Source organism: Sylvia atricapilla, chromosome Z (assembly GCF_009819655.1).
Source record: "Sylvia atricapilla isolate bSylAtr1 chromosome Z, bSylAtr1.pri, whole genome shotgun sequence".
NCBI classification, from domain to species: domain Eukaryota; kingdom Metazoa; phylum Chordata; class Aves; order Passeriformes; family Sylviidae; genus Sylvia; species Sylvia atricapilla.
Genome location: NC_089174.1, coordinates 68,598,019 through 68,624,089, shown reverse-complemented (window position 1 = coordinate 68,624,089; position 26,071 = coordinate 68,598,019). Strand labels below are relative to the sequence as shown.

At 42.0% G+C, this 26,071-nt stretch overlaps 1 protein-coding gene across 2 annotated transcripts in view; it reads left to right on the top strand.

The window, feature by feature from the left end:
* PDZD2 (PDZ domain containing 2) overlaps nucleotides 1-25,530 on the top strand; it is a 136,255-nt gene extending 110,725 nt beyond the window's left edge. For both annotated transcript variants that reach the window (XM_066339623.1, XM_066339624.1), the window contains 11 exons: nucleotides 777-858; nucleotides 1,820-1,923; nucleotides 2,672-2,837; nucleotides 4,025-4,815; nucleotides 5,988-6,132; nucleotides 8,142-11,727; nucleotides 12,362-12,479; nucleotides 15,501-15,602; nucleotides 17,764-18,034; nucleotides 19,961-20,095; nucleotides 21,489-25,530. In XM_066339623.1, coding sequence (XP_066195720.1) covers nucleotides 777-858; nucleotides 1,820-1,923; nucleotides 2,672-2,837; nucleotides 4,025-4,815; nucleotides 5,988-6,132; nucleotides 8,142-11,727; nucleotides 12,362-12,479; nucleotides 15,501-15,602; nucleotides 17,764-18,034; nucleotides 19,961-20,095; nucleotides 21,489-21,655 — 5,667 coding nt within the window. In that variant the 3' untranslated portion in view covers nucleotides 21,656-25,530. The remainder of the gene's footprint in view (nucleotides 1-776; nucleotides 859-1,819; nucleotides 1,924-2,671; nucleotides 2,838-4,024; nucleotides 4,816-5,987; nucleotides 6,133-8,141; nucleotides 11,728-12,361; nucleotides 12,480-15,500; nucleotides 15,603-17,763; nucleotides 18,035-19,960; nucleotides 20,096-21,488) is intronic.
* The last annotated feature ends 541 nt before the right edge of the window (nucleotides 25,531-26,071 follow it).

The following is a 26,071-nucleotide window of genomic DNA, read 5'->3' as shown; positions in this document are numbered from 1 at the left end:
CAGGAAGACTCAAGTTTGTAGTCTCTATTTATGCTGGATTTTACTTCATGTAAAGCAATGTGCATGGAAAGTATTTTTGACAGAATTAATTTGGTTTCTGTTCTTAAATATATAATCCTGCAGACTAGTTGTTCCTGTATAAAACTGTATGTTTTCCAGTAATAAGATTTAAATATATGGCAGTAATTAAGGGCTGAATGGATAAATATGGTAAACCAGTATTTATTCTTAAACCAGAGAAACATTAATTGCCAATTACTGATTTAGGTTTTCTTTTTAAAAACAAGGATAAATTAAAATTAAAAAGACAGCTAATATTATGGGAAGTCTGGTATTTTTCCGGTGGGTTAAGTGTAGAATAGCTCGAGTTTGTGATGTATACTCGCACAGTGCAGTTTTTGTCTGTTTTAAAGCCATATTTTCTCAACAAATCAATATACACTTTTTAATTTAGTTAAAACGGGGATGTAATAGCTTAATTTGATTTCTTGTAGTCTGAGGCTGTTTTGTTTATATTTGTATATATTATTTATATGTGTCACTTGTATGCAGTCTTCATGCAGCTGGCAGGCTTCTGCTTCCTGGTTTTTGCAGGAAAGTGGCATTGAGAGAGTTTGAGTCAGGGGACAAGGATTTAGGAGGCATCAACTAGGTCTTCTTTATTGCATCTTTAAAAATAGTGGCTTATATTAAGTGAGTCATGTACTTATGGTAAGTGGTAATACTCTTGTAGTTTCTTGTATCCTGTTTGAGCTTTGTCTTCCACCCTACTTCAGGTTTCGGAGCAGGAGATGGATGAAGCAATTGCACGTACTACCCACCGAGAGAGCAAGGACGCCAGCTCCTCTCACGTCACAGGTACCAACATGTTCTCTTCTCTAGTGTGTGTTCTCTCACAGGTGCAGGAACATTTAAGGGCATGCTCTGAAGTCCCCTAGCATTATTATTTTGAGAGCTCTCAAGACAGCAGAACAGTGATGGGAGTACCATCACTCTGTCCACTGCAGAAATTTTAGCACAAACATCCACTTAAGATGGATCAGCTCTGCAGCTTATGTAACTTGCTTTCTTTCACTAGGCTGGCAGGACCTGAAAGTAGGGTTGTCAAGAGGTGGTTGTTCTGAACTTTTTTCAGGATGAGGGGAAGCACAGTGTTCCAGTAGGGAAAGAACAGGAGGGATCTACTCCATCTATGTATGGTGCCATTAATGGCAAAAAAACCCCACAAAGTATTGTGACCATTTGAAAAAGTCCAGGTGTTGCATACTGGACTATAATTTTTAACACCATTTTGATCTTTAAAGTCATGTCAAAATTTGTACTTTGGCATCTCTGTATGTGTTTGAACTCCAGCACTTCCTAAAGTCTGGCAGATGAAAGCAAACTTCTGGCAATGGCAGAGTGACCAGTAAGGTGATGTGTCAGACAGAAATGTTAGATTTGTTATGATCCCCTTTTTATGTGTGTCAGCTAGGAGCTGCTTTGAAGTTGACCTTGCCAGTGGTTGCTAATTTGTCTTCTGAGGTTGTCCCTAGTCAGCAGCATGTTTCAGCAGATGGGAGAGACCATCTCCTGCTCATCTCTTGTTCATAGCACTGCCCTGGGCCTGGCTGGTGTAAGATGTCTTGGTGGTAACATTCCATCTGATCCAAGGGAGAGCTTGTGAAATGCTGAATAAATCTCACTTTAGGAAAGGAATTCAGATAATAAATAAGTGGGACTAAATGCAGCTACCAGCTCAGAAGATAAATGAGAAGCTTGTTTGGTTATATGGACCACAGCTTTAATTTTTGGCATCTAACTAATATGTGTTTAACAGGAGCTGTGCAAAAAAGTCCATCTCCTAGTGTGAAGGCCAAACAAGGAGAGACCTCATCTCCCCTCAGCTGGACTATGAAACGCTTCTTGGAGCCAGCAAGCCGGGTAAAAGGATTAGATGCAATAAAAATAGAGCCTGCTTCAAATTCAGCTTCTACTGAAGCTCTTACTTGGTCAAGGGGCTCAAAACCAAACCTGCATGCTCCTTCTCTGTCACATGGGGTCTATAAAAGGGGTTTTTTTTCCTGTGTCACACATTTAAATTGTGACAGCAGCAACCTCCTGTTTGTCTATGTGACTGTAGCCTTTGGGAGTAATGTGCAGAGGGTGGCAGAGAAGGCTGTGGGTGCCCGCCTCCTGCCACCTCCAAGGCACTCCTGCTCTGTGGGACACAGATGAAGTTAGCAAGAGAGACCTGAGCCTATGGGCAGAAGGCTGAGACTAAGTCCCTCTATATAACCATTGCAGTGGAAAAATCTGTTTTTCCTGGTAAAGCCAAGGAAGCTGTAGACACTGTGTCTGGAGGTACAAAGCCTTCCCTTCTCTCAGTGTAGAGTGGGTATAAAGGGAACTGCAAAAGTGAATAGTTTCATCCCTTGTTTCTTCACTGAACCACACTTGTAAAGCAGTGGGATTTGGAATCCTTTTTTATTTATTGTATTGGCAAAAACCGTGTTGATGTGCGGTGTTTCAGACATCCAATTTCAACAGTTTGGCTCTCAATATATTGACAAGTCCTCTGTTTTAAGAATTGGCTTTAAGCTTCCTTCATTGACACAGCAGTATGAGTGGTCTGTGTGGTGCTCACGTGCAAACAGGACAGCCAGCCACCAGGGTCACTTCTCTTCAGCAGGGATCCGTCAGCTCTGAGGCAGAGCTTTCCCAGTACTTCTCCCACGATGGTGGGAGCCATCTCCCCTTCTCTGATGCTGTACCTGGCTCGTGTGATGAAGAGCAGCTCCGCCAGAAGAACAGGAACAGCTGGTTGGACGATGGCTCTCTTCTCCCTGGCAGCCTGAGTAAGTGATGCAAATGTGTCTGGTCATTGGGCTACTGGGGGGAGGTGTACTGAGTGCTGGCTTCCTGTACAGGAGAGCTGTGGGGTGTGTGTGTGTGTGTGTGTGTGCTAGTAAGAAATGCCAGGCAGTGTAGTGATCGCTACTGCTACAAGCTACTGGTGATCGCATGAAGTCCTGGAAAATTGAAGGAATTTAAAAGAATGCACAGAAATGCCTATTTCCATGATATTTTGTTCAAAATACTGTTCTGATAGTGTGAAAATGAGTTTGATTGACAGGGATGAAACTAGATTGACAGCACTGCAGAATTTCAGGGTTTTTGAATGAGTGATCATCTTACTTATTACATTTATCAAAAGTGTTCATAGCTATCTCAGAAACTTTGAGAGGGTCAATATATGTGTAAAAACAAACAAATGTGCAATTTTGCATCAGATATTTTGCATGTGTGTCTTTCTCCCTACAGTAACTAACTGAAAGAACCTTGTGTGTCCTTACTTATGTGCACCTGATCACACATTCCAATAATGTATTTTCTTCTCCCTATTCTCTGTTTCTCAAGTAATTTCTTTGTCTACAGCTTATTTTCTGTGGAAATTATTTAATGTTTAAAAGCATTTTACATTTCTAACTGGCCACCAAAAGAACCAAAACAAAATAACTTCCTACAAAGTAAAATGCAGTTCTTTCTTTGTAGAACATGGAAAAGGTTCTTGGGCTTGTTACTTGCTAGTTGGAAATTAATTGTTGTGTCCTTCAGTCTTTGCTCAAAAAAGCAATTTTTCTTTAGCAATTAGCTCCTCTGTGAGCTAATTCAGGAGTCCTGAGCTCAGATTTAATGAAAATGTGAAAGAAAATCTGTTATTTAAGCTAAAATACACGTTTGAATTTGCATCCCTTTCTTCTTTGAGTCATAGCCATAATTTAGAAATAAACAGAAAATAGAACTATATATACACCAATGAACTGACTTTGGGAATTACTCATAAATTGTGGTGCTATCTGCAGTTCTCTTGATGTTTACTGTAGTTAGAGGGAGGACATACAAAGCCTCTTTTTTTTTGCTTTGTGAAGAAGAGGTAGGCTTTCCTGTGCTAACAGAGCCACATGTATTCTGCTGTAGTGAGATGCATGGTGTTAAAAATCATCTGTAAGTACAGTTAAAGTATAATATTTTTTTTCTCTAGGTGCTAGAGATGCGGGAGTGACAAAAGCAAATGGTTTGACTTCTCCAGCTAGTGGGAGGTCGTCTGGCCATCACAATAAGCATGTGGAGTCTGTCCGACCTGGAATTCTCAGTGACAGCCCCAAATCTGCCCGCAGCCCCTTTCACCGACAGAGGAGGGTTGTTTTCTATGATGGTGATGCCAGTGATGATGACGAAAGTTCCCACTTGCACAGAAGCCAGAGGGCCAAAAGCCAGGAGGATGCTGGCATTGTCATTACAACGTCGTCTGTAGAAATCGATGATGAGAGCCAGGACAGTGAGTCATCGAGATACAGTGGCATGGAGACATCTTCTCCTGTCTTCAGCAACTCTGTAGAGTCTGCAGATAGCACACTGGAGCAAATTGAATCTCCTTTTTTCCCCATCATAGCATTTGATTACTCAAGTGTGCCTGAAGTTCGTCTTGGCAGCCTGAGTTTGAGGGAGCTCCGGGAAGCACAACTTGAATCCAAGAGATCGCCAAAACTTGAGCACAGAGCAGTCACCAGAGTGAAAAGCATGATGAGCACTGAGTGCCGAAGCCTTCAGAGACACAGGGTGGAGGAGCATGGCTCTTACAACAAGCCTGTTGCCAGGATGCTCCCTCACAGCAAGAAGTGTGAAGCACCTGATGCAGCTGGGCAGGGCCAGGTTGAAGTCGTCACTCTGGTTCGCAATGAGCACGAGTCATTCGGCCTGGATTTGGAAATCCAAGCCATGCCCTTAAAGGTTGTTGTCACAGGGATGCGGCCAGGTGGACCAGCAGAAATGGTAATTTGTAATTTGAGTTGCCTTATGGGGATGTGCTTTCCCATTGTGGGGATGATTATTATTTTTTTTATTGTTATTATTAAGCAAGTGGTCTGTTGAGAGTAAGCGCAACTGAGGTGTTTTTCCTTGCTGGGCAAAATGTGTCACCCCATGTTGTTCTGGAGCTGCTGCTAAATAATATGTTTCAGATTCAGAAGTGCACTCAGGCTGATTCAAAACTAAGAGAGGCAAGATGCAAATCCACTGAGATGGTCTCATCCCTCCCTTGAAATTGCAATTTTGAGGAAATGCATTTTTTGTATTTATTTTCTAACTATGAGCAAAGACAAAATAAGTAAATCCTGGTGGCAGAGGATGGTGGTAATAAATTTATATTATGCTTTACTACTTTATATGCACATGTTCCTGTATTACAGGGATCTGGAACCAAGAGGCTTTAGGTGCTGGCCAGGTTTTCCAATAGCTTTAGTAGCAGGAACACATTGCTTTTCTGCATCTCATACATGCCCATACCAATATAGGTACATGCTTCAGGCTAGTTGTGGAATTGCTAGATGCAGAAGTGCAGAAAGAAGAATAATACTCTGGTGTACAAACCTAGCTGTAGCGTTTTTAATCTCATTAGTGGTCACTAGAGTAAGAGGGATATGGCATAGCTGTTTGAATAGGGCTGTGAGATCTGGGGACCTGGGTTTTGTTCCTGCCTTTTTCTCAGATTTATTTTGCAGTATTTAGAAACAAACCTGCACCTTAAGAGCTCAGTTCATGTCTGTTCATTGGTTTAAGAGAGTTCCACCTGAGAAGCAGTTCATGGATGGAATTAAAAAATGACACACAGTGTTCCAGTCCTAAAGAAGCTGGGTCTGATCTATCTCATTTAGTTTACCTGAGAAGGCTGTGTCCTCCATCCTGATACTCATCTCCCAGAGAAACCAGCAGATGTTTTGACCTTCCTGTTTTAGATTGATCTTTAATTCTCCTCCTGGCAGAAACACAGTCTGTTCTTTATTTATGTGCTGGCAAACTGACAGCAGTGGTACATGTGCTCTGCAGTGATGTGAAATAGGGGAGATGTTGCTCGTAAGCTATTAATTGTTTCCCTGCAATCTTTGCCTCTATGGCAGGGCTTCTGATGTGTATTTATAATTTCCTTGAATCTCTCTTTGCGTCAGGGATCAATGGGCAAGATGGCTGTAGGAGATGAGATTACCACCATCAACAGCATCCCTGTCAGCAAGATGATGTATGAGGAAATCTGCTTGCTTATGCAGTGTCTTCCCACATCCGTAACCCTGGAAATCCAGAAGGCAACATCAGGTGAGAAAGTAGTTTTGGTTTTTTACCATTTATTCTGGGCACCAGTGAACAAAATGCCTTTGGATCAGCCAGACCTTCTGCTGTCCTAGCTTTCCACATGGATTCAGAGAAGAGGACAGGGGGACATTGTGTCTGCGCTGGTGAGCCAAGCAAAGCACTTCATCACCTAACCAAGCTTCAGGATCCTCTCCAGCACCATGATAAGGGGAGGTATTCAAAGCTCCCACATAGAGTAGGTCCCTCCTGCCAATGCTTGCAGAGGTCTGAGTCATTTGATGCAGTCCTGGAGCTAAAATGGCAGTGACTTTTGTCCTGACAGCTCATTTTATTACTGTGCCTGTTCATTAAATATATTGGCCCCTTCTAATCAAATCTCTCTATCTCTCTTAAATCTGAAGTTCTAGTAATGTTTTTATGAATGGACGCTAAAATACTATAAGCCTTCCTCCTTCCCTCCCTCCCTCCCTCCCTTTTATGTATCAGAATTCTCTGAAGTGCAAGAAGATGAAACAGAGAACTAAAATCTTATAAAAATGTTGATTTGCATGTTTCATTACAAAAAAGTTTTCTAGTGTGAGTTGAAATGCTTGATACCTTCTTGCTTTCTGCTCAGAGCTGATTTATGCTGCTACAGCAATATATGAATCCCTACAGACTGTACAAATTATGTGGTGTGGAAATAAGTGTTTGAAAAAGAAAAGCATACTTTTCAAATTCAGGAAGAACATAATATTTTGCTTTGTTCTAGCTTATGATCTTCTTTGTGTACCTATTAATACCTGGGAGCCTAAAGTACTTCCAGATGCTTGACTTTCAGTTGTTCTTTAAGGAATTCTAGGCTTGGCAGGATCTTGTTCTTTTTCCCTTAGATTGCTGTGACTTTTCAAACCAATAGCATTGGGGTAAGGACACATTGTCAGTACTTTGTAAGGCACTTCACCCCTCCCCTTGTCCTGTCCTGCTGGCAGAAAAAGGTGGTCTCTTCAGCATGTGATCCACCATGCTGAAGCAGGGGAGTACTTCAAATTCTAACCTGGCTGCTTCAGATTGCCCTCCTGAGGTGTTTTTCTGTTGACTCCAGGAGGAATCAGCACTCCTTAACATGGATACCTAAGTTAAGTGATGTGGATAATTCTGCAGGTTTGTGTGAGAAGTACAGAGATACACAGGCAGCTTTGAATGAGCAGGAAAGGATGCTGACACTGTGTATAACTTCTCCTTCTCCATACACTTTCTGCGCCCCATGTGATATGTGATAGTAACTGGCCTTCTGGAAGGTGGTTTGAATGGGGATGCATGTCTCAGGAGCAGTGTAGAGAGGTGGAATCTGGTATGTACGGTGAAGTTCTGGAAACTGAAGATATGGAGAAGCGGGTGAGCAGGAATGTGTCAGAGTGCAGCAGTGACAGGGAGCTCAGTGTGCCGCCCAGGAGTGGGTTAAGCATGTACTGGAAGCAAGGAGAGGTCTGTGACAGAAATGCAGTAAAGCCCATGTGCTTAATGTGTGCATAACGTCACCCATGCGTGTCACATTGAGCACCTGCAGAAGTGCTAAGGTGTGAGAGCCAAGTTATTTATGCACAGACTGTCACTGTTATCTGGTCACCTTTGCCTTGTCAGGGCTTTCTGTGCTCTGCAGCATCTCTATTGGAGACTTCAAATATGATGTGATGAGAAGCAGTGCTGCTCAGTGTGACATACTGCATGCTGACACTTCGGTAGTTGGCTGCTTGACTGCTGCAATTTCAAAGATGAGAGTTAAACAGATCATGACTGCTCACCTTGGATAAGTGGATTGCTCCCTTCTGTGCACTACTCAAATACACATGGTTATGATTAATTTGAGTTGTTGTAAACATCATTACAGATGAGGAGGAGTGCAGATCAGAATGAAAACATGTCATCTATGTGGGTGTCTATTTTTGGAATAAAACCTGGTGTTTTCTATATCACTTCTTATATTTTACAAGATTTTGCTTTTTTTTTTCTTTTTTTCAATCGTGATGCAGCTGTCAGCAGATTTACAAACCTCATCCTGTCTCCAGGGCTAGACACTCAAAATCAGGCCAATGTCAACAGCATCCTCACAACGGAGGAAGAGCAGAGTTCTGGGAAGCGAGAAAAAGCAGGTCTGCAGGCTGCTGTCGGCGGCTGCGCGGCGGAGAGAGCAACACTGCCGCCTGATGCCACGAGCAGGGACGTGCACAGGGGTGCCCCGAGGGGCAGCCGTGACGAGGAATGCGCGGCCATCCCCGTCACTGACATCGATGACCTGCTCAGCCAGATGGTTGTCCCCGAGAGCAGGGCCTCGCGCACCCCATCGCGGGCAGAGAGTCCCCTCCGAGACGAGTACACCACGATGTGCTGCTGTGGCACTGACGAGGGCTGCCCCGAGTCTGAGCCGCGAGCACCCAAGGAGGAGCTGCTGGAGAAAACTGTGAATTGTGGAGCTAATGCACAAGGGGTTTTGGGGCTGTCTGTGTTAGACTCCATCAACACAGGCAAACTTTTTACTGTGAATAAAAACTCTTTGAATAACTATTCTAGGAATTTTAGCAGTTTAAATGAGGATGAATTGCCTGCAGGAGACTCTCTGGAAGGTAAGAGAAGTGACCCGTTTCCAAAGTCGATGTATGGGGCTGCGGAGGATTCTCACTCGGACACAGAGTCTCTCACAGAAGCCTTTGACAGTGCTAGTGAGGTGTTGCTTGGGCAATGTGCTGCTGCTAATGCCCCTGCAGGCTGTACCGTAACAGAGTCAGATGAGGAGCAAATTGAGATTTGTTGCATAAATGATGAGCTGCAGAAGCCTGCACAGGAGCAGCATTTCACCTCTGGAACAAGTTCATCCTCCCTGTCCCGCCTGCACCCTTACAGTGGCAAAGTTTTGCAGAATGAGGGCTGTGCAATGTGTGGGTCACTGGAAACAAGCATCAACAAACTAGGTTTGGAAGATAATGGTGAGCCCACTCCATGTCCTTCACAGTGTCCAGATGTGTCCTCTGCATCCTTGTGTTCTCCTTCTTCAGTCCTCCTGCCAGAAGACATCCTAAAGAATTCAGTCAGTATCCCTGAAGTTTACTCTTTCTGTAACAACGGTGCCTTACGTACAGAAGAACAGATGGATTTGGGGAACAGTAATGAAAATAAGAAATGCTGTGAATCCATTGAAGAAAAAGGGTCTCTGCACTGCAAAAAGACAAGCTTTTGCTCTGCTAGAAATGTCAATATCTTGGAGAACAGCTTTTGTGAGAAAGAAGGATGTCATGATGTGCAGGAATCCAAATCTGAAAGTGAAATGGCAGTTGATGACTGTAATCATGCTGCTAATTATTGCTTGCTGAAGAAAGAAACCAACAGTTTGTCCACCTTGTCTAAAACAGACAGCAGTCATGGGAATGCATCGTCAACAAGAGGAATATCACTCAGGTCACCCTTTCCAACTAGATCTAAAGATCCAAAGGCTAATGCAACTCATGAATTGCCAGGAAAAAATGAGAAAATTAACTCTGTGACTTCAGGAAGGACTTCAAATGGAAAAGTCCAAAGCTCAGGCACAAATCACTGCAAAGGAGCTGCAGTTACGCACAGCCCATCCTCACAGAAAAAATCCTGTCAGGACTCTAAGGCAATGGCACAAAAAAGTATAATGGATACCCTTTTAAATAATCAGAAAACTAAAGCAGGACCAAAGCTAAAAGGGTTCACCATCAAAAGCAAAGCAAAGACAAGTTCAGATTCTTATGGCATTACTCCTACCAAAGTCAGTGGAGCTGATCAAAAAAGGGCTTCTGTTTCTCCACAACTGTCCCCCAAACTCTTGGGAAAGAAAACACCCTTGTCCCGTAATTCACCTACAAACTCAGATCCTGGAAAGAGCATTTCAGCAGCCTCAAAGACTGTGAAATCAGAGCTAGAAAATAAACCATCTCTGGTAATTTCTGAAGATTCACTTCTGCCTATCCCAAATGGCAGCAGCAGTCCAACCACAAGTGGTGAAATGAAATGTGGCTGTGGGGATCTGTCATGGGGAAAGCCGAAAGAGAAGCAAGTTTCCATACAGACTGTGGTGTGTCAGGGTAAGGGTGCTAAGGTGGATGATTTCAGAGCCAGAGACAGTCAGTCCATAGTCACTTCATCTCCTCAGGAGATACCAAATGCTGAGTATGTGAAAGGGAGGACCGATAACCCTGGAAGAGACCGGAACACGATCAAAAGCATCTATAGTGCAGATGATCTTAGACAATTAGATCTGCAAAATGTAGGAACATCTGCAGCTGAAGCCTGCTCTTCTTCCTTGGGGTCTCCCTCCGTTCAGCAGGAGCAGCTGGAAGGGCAGGAAATCCAACGCAGTTTCATTGAAGTGAGGCTTTCCTCCTCATCCCCTTCCTCCTCCTCCTCTGCCTCATCCTCACCAGCATCGTTTTTGCGACTGCCATTGCTGGAGAAAACAGAAGAGGTGAATGCAGAAGTGCCTCAGCTGACTGAGGAGTTGGGGACCATGCAGTATTTCTCAAGAGGAGATACTGTTGGAGACAGACGTCTCTGTGGCTTGTCAAAACCTGTGACAAGGACCTACTCAATGCCATCCCAGTTATCGGGTCACTTGAGGGAGGATTGCCATGTTGCAGAGGTTCACCCTGTGCAAGGACCCCATGCCCAAACTGCAGAGGAGAAACACCCACAGGCAGCAACAGGGGTGTTAAAGATGGTTCACCTGAATCTGCCTAATAGCCAGAGTGGAAAGGAGCAGGCATGTGCCTCCAAAAGTGCCCAGAAGGTCCATGACACATCCCCCTCAGCCAGTGACATCAACTACCCCACTGCTGATAAACTGAGAAGCTTCAGGCGGAATTACTATTACTATGAGCTCAACTGGCCACATGAGCCAATTTCATCCTTCTCTGTCAAACAGAGGATCAAATCCTTTGAAAACCTGGCTAATTTCGACCGGCCTATTGTGAAGGCCATTGATATATGCTCAACTGCAAGGTTGCCCCTTGCCAGGAGGTCATGTGGTGGGTTGGCCACTCCATCCAGCTCTGCTGAGGCACCGTGGTCACTGCGGCGCAGCTTGAGCTCCTATGGTGGCAGCCGCAGCCCAACCAGTGCCGTGGCCAAATCTCCCCTTGGCACGGAGCCCGTGTGTGTGACCGAGGGTGGCAAAGGGGATGAAAAGCCCCAGAGGAGTGAGGAGGGTGGCGCTGGGGCAGACGTGGCCGCCTTCCCTACCTCAGCCTCACAGGTGCGCCGCAGCCGGGGCCTGGGGCGGCTGCCGCTGTCCCGCTCCAGGCTGCGGGAGCTGAGGGCCCTCAGTATGCCAGACCTGGACAAGCTGTGTGGAGAGGGCTTCTCGGAGCCCCCGCAGCCTGCCTGCTTCAAGACAGAGCTGGAAATCACACCCTGTAGAGCTCTTGGCATGCCTGCCCAGAGTGGGGCAGCTCCACCAGCGCGCTGCAGCCAGACGGAGCTGGGCGCGATGGGACTGGGAGGCTGCAGCCCCCGGGACAGCGGCTCAGGGACGCCAGGTTCTGCCTCGGACGATGACCTGCCCCATGGCAGCTCACTGTTTGGGGGAAACAGCTGGTCTATCAGGTTAGTGTCAGGTTTGCTATTTTTGTTTTATCCCTAACTATGGCAAAGCTTCCACTGTGCCACAGGTCTGCCCGAAAGTGCGTTTCTGCTGTGGCCCCAGCATTGCTGTCCCCTCACAGTCTGGGGGTGCCATTCATGACCTTTATGCCTTGGAACTGCCATGCTGCTGTGTCTTGGCTTCTGTACAGGATTAAATATTTTATCCTGGGATGGCTAGCCTCCTTTTCTGTGGCCCCTCTAGCTGGTTTTGGTCAGTTTTTTGGCCATGTTACAGCACGGCAGTAATGGTGGAGAGGAGGCTGCACAGCACTGCCTGCCAGCACAGCCTGTGGTCACAAACAAGCTTGTTGTCCTGCCAGAAGCAGTCTTTAGATGTAGGTGTCTCCTGCTAATGTCTGTTGCTAAAACCATTAGGGAAGGATGAGTGGAACAGAACAGAGACTGACTTTCAGAGTTTTTCTTAAATAATCTATCTCTGCCCCTTACTCTTCTCCCAGTATACACCATTTCTTTACCAGTTTTCAAGATTCCTTCTTTGTCATTTATCCTAATACAGCCTACATTGTATATGTGAAATGTATTTCTACAAAGTAGGGAAACATAGAGCTTTTCTGTCTTTTTATGTTCATTTTAGCTTGGATCAGTTGCTCATCTCAAGCCTGGACCAGCAAAAACTGCAATCTGTGTTGTCAATGGTAGTACCAAAATGTGATGTTCTTGCTATGCTCCAAGAAGTCAAAGCACAAGTAAAGGTAAAAGCCACAAGATAAAACTGGGTTATTGGTGGATTTTTGAGGGCTTTCTTAAGGGTAGATAAAATATTTTCTAAACTGTTTCAAGGCTCCTCCACTAGTAGTAGTCATGGGACAGGCTATTACTATCAACTGCAGTTTATGTTAAGTAGACTGATACTGGTTTTTACATGTCTGCTATAAAACTGGTAATTTTGAATGGCTTTTTGTATAAGGAAGCTCAAAAGCAGTTGTTAATCACAATAAATTGACCTATTTTAAGTGGAAAAGTATTTCTTCAGCTGGGCTCACCAGTAACTGCATATCAGAATTTAGCTTTCCACCAGCCATCTGGGTCAGACTCAGTTTCCCCACCATGGAGGGGAAGCTCTGTTCCTCTTTGTGCCTGGTACCCTTTGCTAGAAGCTGCAGTCACAGAAAATGAATTTATTTTGTTCAGTGCTGAACTTGAACACCAGAATGTGGCTGCTGAAAGGTTAGTAAGAGACTCCTTTGACCTTCTTGTTCTCTTCTGTGGAAACTGGTTGTTGCATCAAGATAGCTTGCTTCATTATCTAGGTGTTTGAAGAAGGCTTCCAAAGTGAAATGCCAGCCAGAACGTTACTTCCCTGCTTTTGGTGTTTCTGTTTGTGGGATACATCCACATCCTTTTAAATCAGAACAGAAGTTGATAAAATAATGACAGTGCTGGAAGGGAAACTGCCATCTGGTCTGCATAACTGCTGGCTGAGCTGCATCTAGAGTGTTCTCGAGTTTTGTTCACAAAGATTGCAATTTCAAACATAGAACAGGCTGGGGGGGAAAGGACCTCCCCAAAATATCCAGTTCTATCTCTTTCCAGGGGACAGCATAGCTAAAGCATGCAAGTCTCAAAATCTTGGTGAGCCACGATGGCTAGCTAGGTTTACTGATAAAATTAGGATTGGATTGTATAACTGAACAGAGGTAATTAAGTGTTCTCTAAAGTATTTTGCATGTCATCTTGGAGAGATTATTTCTTTATGCCACTTTCCAAAGCCTGAGAGCTCAAATATTTATAAAGCTGAATGCTTTTTGGAATGCACTCTTAGTCTGCATAGTTTCTTATCCATATTTAAGCCCAGTGTGGCACGTATTCTGGAAAATTTTGTGCTATTCAAATGGTGGATTTTGAATGTACAATAGAACAGATCTTCATAGTTATCCAGTTGCTGAAAAATGAGATGGACTGCCTGATTTGGACTGAGAGCTTCCCTGGCAAGAATCTGTCACTGTCCTTTGCTCTAAACAGTGCTGAATTTACTGCTAGCATTTAATAAATCCTACTAATATTAATTTTAAAATGGGCACTTTATTTATGTCTCTGTGATGGGTATCTTTGGCTAACAGTATAAACAGAGGTGATCACTGGAGGCCTTGTGTGTCTTTTTGTGTCCAAGCAAAGCAGTAAGCATCCACAGCTGGGTCTCTGCCCAATATTGTGTGTGCTGGCAGGGAGCAGCTCTGAGGGCTAGGGAGGGAGGGAATGCACCTTGGGAGTGGGAAGCCAGTATCCAGACTGTGTTGTTGACTGGCCCAGCACACATGATCCTTGGGTAACTCTTAACAGCTGAACTTCTGACTTTTTTTCCTTCCTTCACCAGCGTAAGCAAATTAAGTCAAGATATGAAAGGTTATATGAAAGGTTATGATAGGAAAGAGCCTGATCTCTTGAAGAAAAAGAGTTGCTATCCTACTTAACAGTCAGAGATATGTGTATGTTTCCATTACTTGGAAAGGGACGAGCGTAGTTACTTAACTGATTTTATTATTTCTAGCCAGACATAAAGCTGTTCTCACTTGAGTACAGGTGAGCTAGGTCTTAGCATTTACAAAACACTGTGAACAAACATGTTCTGCCCTCACTGCTCCTCTCTCCTTTAATGCTGATGGATCAGTGATGTGGAGCAGGGTGACATTAGTTTCTGACATTGCCTTTGTACATTGCAGGGATGCATCTAGTGTAGGAAATCTTCCATAGACACTATTTGGCAGAGAAATATGTAGTGACACCAAGAATTCGACTGTTGTTTCACCACAAAATCTGGTAATCTGTAGCTCCCTGTGCCATCTGAAACAAAAGACAAATGCTGAGTTAGTATGTCAAGTTTAGTGAATGAAATATGTAATTTAACACTAAATAGATTAAGACTTTTAGTATTGGCAATTTTTAAAAATAGCTGGTGTTAGAAGGGATCCTGGGGAAAAGCTGAGAAACCTGCTTTGTACTCCCCACATCTGATCCTCTTGCCCCACAGATAGGTATTATGAGGCCTGCTCCACCAAATTCCTTTCTGGGGTCCCCTTACCCCACAAAATGTGGTCTCTGTGACAGTGTCAGACTTGTTGGATGCAAACCTGTACCAATCCTTTTCTTGTACAGGATGCTCCCATTTCTACAACAGCACAGTTTATTCCTGTTTAGCTCACTAGCAGGCTCCTTACTTTCACCTCCCAAGTGAAACAGTTTTTTCTGCTGTCCCATCTGACCTTCCCAAGCTTCAGTAATGTAGCTACTGCCCCTTGCAGGATTGTCTAGCCCTGCTGGGAAGCGGTTGATGCAACTGCCCTGTGTTATGGCTTTGTTATTCTTTCGAGGAAGAAGAAATTGGATAACAAAAGTGACAGTAATTTCCTGAAGAGTACAGTGCTTGGTCCAGAAAGGTGTATGGGGAATATTGAATTTTGACTGCAAAATGTTGAACAATGGAAACTCACTACAGCCTGTAAAAATTAGGCTGCCCAAGGTTTAATGCTATTTCAGGATCCTAATTTTGACTGAAGCAACTTTTCTTGTCACCTGAGTTCTCCTAGATGGCTGCTTCATTCTGTAACATGAAGTGAAATGCATTTAATATCTCAGTTTTAATTCCTTGAGTTGCCTTTTATCACCTGCCATAATCTGTGGGTACTGAGAATTTGTCATTTATGTGGGTACTTGGTCTTGATCTTTGGTTTTGTGCTTCTTTTTCCCCTTCCTGTGTGCTTCCATTTTTCTGCTAGAGCAAAGAAGACACATACTTTGTAGTCTTGCACAAAGAAGAAGGAGCTGGCCTGGGATTTAGTGTTGCTGGAGGAATAGACTTGGAACAGAAATCAGTCACAGTAAGTGATGGCTGCAAGTCATTTTTCTACAAAGCTCACTTTAAAGTAGGCTGGTGATTAGATCAAGTGCTCGTTTATCAAGACTCACTGCAAGTCATTCATAGTGTTTCTCAAAAGCAGCAGCTTACCATCTGCTACTAAAATTGGAGTGTCTGGGAAGTGTAATTTTTATTATTGGAGATGGATAAAAATTATGCTTTCAAGCTTTAAAAATCTAAATCCTATGCATGAAAATAAAATTCTGCATGCAGCTGCAGTGCACACAGGCTTTTAGGGGAGACTTTCATTTCCAGCCCTTGAGAGGAAACTCTGTGCAGCAAAGTTTTTGAAGGATTTTTCAGTTCCCGAGACCGATTGTTGCGGACCTCAGCAAACAATATGGATTTCACATCGCAAGTTTGTTTTGAGTTAGTAATACCTGTGGGTGGTCAATAAATGAGGGTTGTCATCTGGTTAGGGTTTTTGTAAGTCTTAAGCAGCATTCTGAACCAAAGATAGTGTCCTGTTAAGATACTGGTGTGTTTAAAGCAACTGTTCAAAAACAGATCAGTATGACAGAAAAATCCAAGAAAAGTGGTGGCCTGTGTGACACAAAATATGCATTTGAATTCTGCCCTGAAAGAGAGAGATCCATTAAATGCTGAGGCTAGAAGAAGGGTGTATCATCAGAGAGTCATCAGAGAGTTCCTTACAGAGTTCCTTACCTAGAGACTATGACTACCTAAAAAATTTAAGATCTTGAGCTCTCTCAGACTGAGGAACTGATGATGCCCTTTTCCTGAATTCTGTTAGCCATGAGACCAAAAGAGTGTCAGTTCCTGCTCTTTCCTGATGCTTTTGGGTTTTTTTTTTTGTTTGTTTGTTTGTTGTGTTTGTTGGTGTTTTTTTGTTTTGTTTTGTTTTGTTTTGTTTTTTGAGAGTGTAAAGGGATCTTATTAATATTCTTGACCTACTGAGATGCTGAGTCCCAGCTAGATTTAGGGTTGCCACTGGGTGCTGAGCTGCTTATATCGGCTGTTATATCCACACTTGGGTGCAGAAATGGAAATGCCTAGTGAGCTTCAAGATACTGAGGAGGTGAACAACTGAGGGAAGGCAGCAGATTTTTGGACATGATTCTGATATTCCAGTTGAATTTGTATGCCTGCTTCTGTTACTGAGGCTGTTATTCCAGCTTTGAATGCCTGCTTAGACTGGCTGGAAATTCATCTCATTGGATCTATGGGGTTGTAGCAGGTGCCCATCTCAGCATGGCCCTACAGTGAGATGGAACAGGAGCCAAAAGGCTTCTGATGCCTTGATGCTGGTCTGGTGTTAGGATAAATGCCTAAAGATAATGCTATGCACAGTTGTGTCCACAGATTTGCTGCTTTGAACATTTGCTTGTCAGACCTAGTACTGTCTCCATGGGAAACCATACTCTGGCTGCTAAAATTAGACTGCCAAATAGGCAAGTCCTTAAATGCCAGGTCTTGAATCTTTTAATCAGTTCCTTTTTGTAAATGACACACAACTAAACTGCTGGAAGTTTTCTCAAAGTTTAATCCACCCTGAATAGAGTATTTTTTTCTCTAAAAAATGCATTTCAAGCTGCTAAGTCATCCCTTTCCATCTATTTGCATGATATTTGATCAGCCAGATTGAGGCAAACAATTAAATCCTTGTACAGCTGTAGTAAGTCAGAGCATTTCAGTGCACAGATGTTTAGAAATGTGCATTTGAGAACAGCACAGGATGCATGTCCCAGTCAGTGGGAACTGGGGGAGTGGGTGTTGCACACCACAGTGTTCCTGCAGGTTGCTGTGGCACGGATGTGAATTTAACCTCTGTGTCACTTGAAATATGTTAATTTGAGACCTTTGAGGAGTTTAGTGAAAACGTAAGTGATTTGTGATATTACATTCCCATGCTGGTTTTGGTTATCTTTGTCTTAGAAATGACCATGCTATAAAAGCATTTTTTTCTCTGAATTCCCCCATCCCCAAATGAAGCTCTGTCTAGTCACTTCGAGGGCATTCACTGGAGCAAATGCTGTGTTCTTGATATCCAGGCAGTGGGCACTGGCTGCAAATTTTGGTAGAGTGTCTCTGTTCAGCTTCACCTGTAGAACGCTGTGTGTGGTCATGAGGTTAAAACATCCATGTTAAAATCTTTCTTGTAGGTCCACAGAGTATTTTCAAAGGGAGTGGCATCTCAAGAAGGGACTATCCACCGAGGAGATCTTGTTCTGTCGATCAATGGCAAGTCTCTGGCAAGCTCAGTCCATGGGGATGTCCTGAATACTCTTCATCATGCAAGGCTGTACAAATATGCAGTCATTGTCATCCAGAAGGAAAAAGACAAAACAAACAATTCCTCTGGACTCGAGATATCAGCTACTGGCAGAAAATGTGTGGGGTCTGGAAAGGATGTTTCCATGGAAATAGGAACAGGTATGATCTTTGTCCAAGAAGAGTTTGGAAGGATTCCTTTGCAGAGCAGACTGAAGGGAAAAATGTCCATGTGTTTTAGATTAAAAGTGTCTGTTCCTGATGTGATTGAAGGGAGAAGATGAAATTACTTTTAAATTTTATTTGTTCTCTTTGGAACCTAAATACAGTTTGGGTTTTGGTTGGTTGGTGGTTTTTTTTGTTTCTGTTTTTGTTTTAAATTATCGTAACTAGGTGCAAATTTAGAATACCTAATTTAGGGCCCAATCCAGTTTCTACTTGGGTAAGTGGTTCCGCATATTCTTCCAATCCGGGATAAATTCCTTTTAAGTAATAACAGTAGTCAATGCAAGAAAGAAAACGGCCAGAAATTATTTTTAAAAAATTTAAAAGCTCAAAGAAAACCCCATGCTCTGCAGTTTATTAGGCATAGGGACTGAGCTTGTTCTTTATAAAAGCAGATTTCATACTGTTTCTACTAGAAACATAGAAAATATGATTTTTATATGGCAGTAAATGGAAATAAGCCTATTGAAGTCAGCCATCCCATAGGAAAGTAGGTACAAGTGGTTTAAGTGGAAAATTATTAGCGAAATATTAGGTTCATGTTTGGGAACAAGACAGCATTTTGGTGCAAAGGCTGCACCTGGAGTGTTAGATCTGTGAAATTTTTTTTGAGATGTAAGACCCAAACTCCTTCAGCACCTATCTGGATGGTGCTACTTGGGAGCAGGATATGACCAGGGGGCTTCCCCTGCCCTCCAGAGCAACAGCAGGCACAGCTCTGTCCACTCCAAAACCAGGACATGGAGCTACTACTCAGTTATTTTTAATCTGTTGCCTTGTAATTATTACTATTCTCATGGGATATTTTTTCTGTAGTGGTTTCTTTTGTTTTATGCTTATACTGGGTTTATGATACAACTTTGTAACACAGCTTAAAAAGAAAAAAAAAAGGCAAAAAAAGCACTCTTTTGATTAATGGATCAGCCTTTCTAGAATTGCTCCCATGGATATAATCTGTGTAATTACTTCAGAATCCCTCTCTGCCCTAAATTCCGTACATCCTGCACCCTGACAAATACAGACTATCTTCTGGGTCCAGGCACTAGGGGGCAACATTATCTCATAAACAAAATGTGTTGGGCTGTTCAGAAGATCTTTCCACCCTTCTAGGCAAAGGACATCTCCAAATGTTTTAGATAACCTTTAAAGTTGTCTCAGATAACAGTAGCAATGATTTGTGATAACACAGACTGCATAGTTATTACATTCACACAAGACAAAGAGGGTCCTGTTTTCCAAAACTGCAGATTTATTTCCGCCTATGCAGAATCATGTTTTAAGTCAGCTGCAGCAATATTGCACTTCAGAAATATCTACTATGTAGGAGGCGTGGTACAACTACAGTTAATTATAATTAAATACATAGAAAGAGCCCAGAAACAAGTTTTAACCTTAGTAACTGATTACAGATTTTTGATAAAGAGAATGGAACATGTTTGCTTAATGAAACATTTTGTTCATTCCTGTTATTAAGAAGAATTCATTGAATAAGTAAAGGGAGCAAATGAAAAAAAAATGCTTTTCACTCCCTATTTTTGTAGTTTTTCACTTATTTTGTTGATGTTTTTTCCTAGTATTTCCTAAATTTGCTAGCTATAATTTTGCCCAAAAAATGATATCTTGGTAGGTTTTTGTTGAACATGTAAAATGAAGATGTCCCTGTGTGTAAATGCATTTTGTACTGTCTTCCATTCACAATTGCAATAGAATACATTAATTTCTGAGAAACTTGGTGGCATGTCCGAGTCCGAGTAACTGAACTCTGAATTGTCCTGTGACTGCAGCAAAAGCAAAAACCTAACAAACACAACATGAAGTTTACTGTTATCTGCATAACAAGATGCTCTGTATATTCAATTGCAGATCCAAACCTGGACCTGAATGATGTCATCTGCATTGAATTATTGAAAACTTCTGCTGGTTTGGGATTCAGTCTTGATGGTGGAAAAGCTTCCATTGCTGGAGATAAGCCCTTGCTTGTAAAAAGGATATTTAAAGGTACTACATGCATGCAGTGGATGTTATCCCAGTTTTCATTTTGTCTGTGCATTGTACCGACATTTCAATTACTGTACTCAGCATTTTTTTTGAAGCCAGGATGGGTTTTGTGGTTCTCATTTATTACCACTTACTAAGCCAAAGTGGTCATTAAAAGAAAAAACACTCCCAGGAATGGCTAGGGATTGCATCTGCTAGTAAATGTGGAGCAATCTGCTTTACTAAGGATGGGTGCATCCACCAGTGCAGACATTATACTACAGCAGCTATCATCTATATAGTGATTTGAGACATTCATGCCTTATCCAGTTCTCTTTTCTAAGAAATGTACAGTGCATATAATCAGTGTGGTACTGAAGCACCACCCTGCATTATGCCCAATTATGAATTTTACCATACTTTTGTATTTTTTTTAAATTTTTAAGTATGATAGCTTTTGCTAAGAATATGGGATATCTGTATTAAAAAACTGCCAGTCTTGGGTGCTTTGTTTGTCAGCAGATGGCTAAACTTATATGAACCATACACAGAAAGAAAACAAGTCCCAGAACTATGCTGTGACTTTCATATGTCACATGTCAGTTTAGTGAAAAATAAGCTCCTTTCTGAAGGCAGCTGAAACTCTTGATGAAACTACGTATGCACAGCATTTTTACAGAATAACTTTTCATTGATTTATTCACTGATCAAGATAGAAATTCAAACAAGTATTTACTGAATTGCTTATCAGTTTGTGCGTGTGTGTGTGTGTGTGTGCGTGTGCGTGTGCGTGTGCGTGTGTTTTTCCCCTCTTCAGAAAGTACTTCTTAGGGTAAAGAGCATGTTGAATTTTTGAGGTCATTGATTTATATCCTTATATACAGTTCTTTTCCCCTCCCTGTGATGGCTCATGTTAGTTTAACTATCATTACAGAAAACTACTTTCATCAGCAGTGAAGGGTATGCCTCTTTCTAGAAGCTTTCTGTGAATGGTGTCTGTCCAAAGTTTGCTATCAGTAGTTGATTTGTTCATCCCAGGTTGTACAGTCTACTGCATTATCTGCTTATTACTCTGTTAAAATTGAGTCTGTGTCACATACAACCTTCATGGTTTTTTATCAACCAGTTTTTCTTACAGCTACAGAGATAATATTTGGTATATTTAATATACTTATGTTGTTTCCTTCAAAACCAGACATCTTTTCTGAGAACAAGGCTTTATCTTAGTTAAAATAAGCTTTTATGTGAGATGCAGCATGGCGTATCTTGCTAGAGCTGTGGTGAACATGAGTGACTTGTACTGAAATTGTTACAGTTGGAAAAAATGGCTTATTTCGTCCTAGTGGAAAGCAGATTTTTGTGAGCTTGCTTCTTTTTCTTTTGAACACTGACTTTTCCCCCCTTTTGCTTCTAGGTGGTGCTGCGGAGCAATCTGGAAACATAGAAACTGGAGATGAAATTCTTGCTGTTAGTGGGAAGTCCTTAATTGGGCTCATGCATTACGATGCCTGGAACATCATTAAATCTGTGCCAGAGGGGCCAGTTCAATTGCTAATCAGAAAACATAGAACTGCAGTATGATGGAAGCACTACATCTAATCACACTTGCTAAGACAAACCATTTTAAACTGTCTAAAAGCTGTCTTTGTTTATAAAGCCACACAGAAGTGTCTTAATGCTTTACAGAGAGGTGCTAAGAGCCTTGGAGAACCACTGAGCAAGCGTGTGATGAGCTTCAAAAATCTCACCTAATGATTGGGGATGAAGGAAGCCAAAAGTTAGAGACAATTTTGTATTATGTGGCAGTTTTATTGGAACTTCAAGACCTCTCCTGGGTTTGATTTAAAGTATTTTGACTGAGATAAATAACACGGTGCCTGTCCCTGATATTTTTAGTATCTGCAGAGTGTTGGTAGTAGAACTTGTTGGTTGCCATCCTGTTGACAAGGGTGGGTTTTAGACTGTACTATATCACTTAGCTGTAATAAGACTTTAGGACACTTCCTTAGGGTCTGGTCCTGTTTTTTTGTTGTAATAAGAGAATGTCTGGAACAATCTCACTTTATTCTTCTAAGTGCAGTTTTGCTAAAAGTGCATGACAAAAGAGTATAATTTTGCACAACTTGTATGCCTAAAATACAAGCATTTTATTGCAAAGCTGAAAAATCCTCTTAAAACTAATGAACTAACTCAGCATCCACCACAAGTGAATCTACTTCTAGGTGCAATTTGTATCTGGAAGCACTTGGCATTAATGCGGTAGAAATCTCTAAGAAAATCAGGTCCAAATAATAGGTGATTGTCCACCAAGGTGTATACTGAGTTGTTAGTTGTGATTAAAATGGGGGCGATAAAAAATTAAGGTCTGAATTTTCAAATTTAGGCTTCTAATGTTAGGCACCTTTAAAATATATATATTTTTAAAACGGGGATAATTTCAAGTGCTGAGCACTTACCGATCCCACAGACTTCAGCGACCGCTAAGAACGTCTGCAAGTTGGGCTGCTTTTCTTTGTCTTCAAGAGGTTTAAGGCTGCCCAACTTGAAAGACTCGAGCTGAAAAGTGGTGATCGAAAAATGGGGATTTTAACAGATTAAATCTGAGCTGGCCATATTTGTGGTGGCTTTTAATTGGTCTTCTTTGTTTTCTCCTGTCCAGTATTTATTTTTGCTTGTGTGAGAGTGGGTTGAGGATGTTTGTGGATGATGCAAGTACACCCAACTGCATCAGGATTGGGCTAATACTGAGCGTTCTGGGTGGTGAAACTGAAAACAGTTTGTGTAGATGGGGAAAACCATGGTGTTGGGTACAGCAAAAGAGAAAGGATTGCAATGCCACAGGAGCTTAGTTTGGATTTTCTCACCTCTACTCACAGAAGACGTATCAGTAGCAGGCCATGCTGCTTAGTCTGCTGTGCTGGGAGGAGAGCATATGGGTGCAAAAGATTAGACTCTGTTATTTCTCTTCCTACATCTGGGATAGCTGAACAACATAAAATACATACAGGAGGAAATGGGCCAGTGTCCTTATCAGCTGAGAACAAGTTGTTTGTTCCACAGTGCTCAGGTTGTTCATCACATTAGGCTGGAGACTGCTTGCAGCCAACATGCCCAGGGTGAAGAGCTCTCAGCCTGGAACCAGTCCAAATCTGAAGTGCTGCCTGTGTTTCCAGTGAGCCAAGACACTGCGTAGCTGTTACGAAAAGGTCTGGGCTTGTCACTTGGCCCTTCCCCAAGATCATACTGTAGTTCAGTTTATTTACATTTATTCAGCAGTGCTTGAAGCAATTGCTTCCAGGTTAGTGGAGCAGTCGCTTGGGTTCATCTCTGTGACAACTTTATTAGACTGCAGCTCATGATGAGCAGAAAAAAATTCAGTTCTGTGAGGAAACCTGAGACCAGATGAATAGAAAAGCTGTGCAATGTTTACCTAAAAATGAATAAATAGGTTTAATTCTTTCTCAGTGACGTATTAGCATGTGAATCCAGGGAGCGATGCAGCTTTTGGTTACAGGAAAGGCAATACTGTACGTAGTCCTACAGCTCCTTTGCCTGCAGGATTTCTGCTGACACTAATTCAGGTTCAGTGCTGTGAGATGACTGTGGAGTTGGGTCCCCTGTGAACCCAAAGCTCAGCCGTTCTGTCGGGACTGGTCCATGCCTCTGGTCACCTACGTGGTGGGAGAGGTTTCAGGAGGATGCAGCTTTTAGAGCTGGAGGACCACTCTGAGATTCCAGGCCTGTGATGGGATAGAAGAGGTTACCCCTACATATTTGCTGAAAAACAGGGCAATAATAATTAGGCAATGACAACTGAATGGTGAGGCCTTGTTCAGGAATGACCAAAATCCGACTGTAATAGAGTGTATAATAGATACATAAAATGCATGTGGAATTTAATGCAGCGTAGTGAATGCATACCTGTAAACGTATAATACGTGCAAGTGCAGTACTGACTTTTTGCTACTTTAATGTGGTAAATCACAGTTGTGTTTTAAGAAATGGCATTTTTTTCAATCCACAGTCTAGAATTCCAGAGGTTCCATTGCAGGGAGGTATATGTCTCCCTCACTCCTAAACCAGTGTGAGCTCAAAGGTAAAGTCTTCATTTTGTAAATTAAAGTTAATTTGAAGTGTCTTAAGATGATACGTGGTGGATATTTTCAGATGCTTATTTGCAGGTACCGTTCATTGTGAGTGATTTAGAAGGCTCTTTTTTCAGTAATCAGATACTGTTCAGTATTTTATTTTACATGCACGTAGATAAGTGTTGGCTGAGTAACAGCAAGCAGAAATGGGGATTTTTGTGTGTGATTCAGTAGTGGCTATAATTTAAAAGATAGGTTTAATGTTTTAAATCTGATAATAGTTACTATGGGTAGAAAGATAACACTTCTCTACTAACATTAGAGTAAGCAAAAGAATTGTATTTAACCCTGATTTTTCTGTTCCTGAAAATACCTTTTTATTTTTCTTGTGAAGGAACATCTTCACTGATGTTGGTATGATTACAGTAGCATTTCCTGACATCTCTCTTGGGGTGACATTCCCTGAAAAAGCTCCAGGGTTTATGCAGTATGGGTGTCTGCTTTATTACAGACAAGACCAAGCAGATGTAGTAAACTTTTGGTTACACACCTGGCAAAGTAAATGTTATTTTTCGGAGAGCCTGGTCACACCGAAATGATGGAGGATGTTGCATTAGTTCATCGGTATTCAGTAGGATCACAATGATTTTTGGCCTTGCTGTTTGCATATCAATCCCCATGGTGATTTCTTCACCCTGCTGGAGTGTTGGCCAAACTCTAGGAGAGCAGAGACTTGGTAGCTGCATCCTAGAAGACCAAAAAAATCAAGATGAAATTATGCACTTCTTCACCAGGAAGCTGAAGGCATTCCAGACAACGGCAGTTTGCTCCTAGATGGAGAAGGTTTAGGGCTTTGGTGCATCTAGGCCTGGGGCAGCTGAAGGTGCACATCATGGATATGAGAGCAGTGAGATGTTGCCACTGCATGTTCTGCAATCTTTTGTACCTGGAAGCTGTTTCTAGCTTCTGTAGGGACTGCATCAGTATTGAAAACTCTGGGATTAGGGAGGGAAAAACATTTGATCGTTTTCTCACTAAAAATAATAATAGAAGGACAGATAGGTATTAAGAAACTGTTAAGTGATTCATATTTCCTAATGACCCTCACTTAAAATTAACCCTGGTAAATGTTCTGCAGTGGTTCTTGTCAAATTCCGAAGGAAGTTTTCCCAGATGGGAATGTTTACCTGTTTCTATGTTTAGGTTATGTACATGTACAAGTGAAAATATTGATGAAGAGTAGACTAGCTCATGAGAAAATGGGGATCCCACTGTAGGTAGATTTTGTGTGTTAGTCTGATACACTTATTGTATGATATTGTATATTTACACTTTTATTTATATAAATAAAACTTCTTTTAATGAAAATTGTTTAATATGCCTTGTATATTATAAAAAGTCATTGCAATAACATGAAATAGATTGTACCTTTTTTTTGTCTCTTCTATGTCAATCTTTATTGCCATAAACTGTTTTGCTTGGGTTTTTTAGTGATTTTGAAAATAAATGGTATCCTTGCTACTCCTCTAGATATTTAATTCTGTTATGCCAGAGTCTGTCTGGTCCGCAGTTGGAACTGGCATCACAGGAATGAGGATGTCAGGGAGAGCAGTCAAAGGCTTTGTGTAAATGCTGTCCAAGTGTGCATCTAAGAACTAAAATAGTGCCCTCCTAAAAACTGCCATTCAGCATGAGGAAGACTTGGGTATTTAAGAAGTGGTATGAGGTGTTTTATAAAACCTGCTTCAGTATCTTGGTTTTTCCTGTCCCTCTTCTAGGAAAATGTAGAGTTTTCATCGAAGCAGCAGTCCTTCGAGCATGCTGCCTATAAACTGTACCTGCTGCCCAGGCCCTGGGCTGTAAGGGAATGGATTGTATGTGTAGAGAATGGTTTTATACAGTTAGGCCT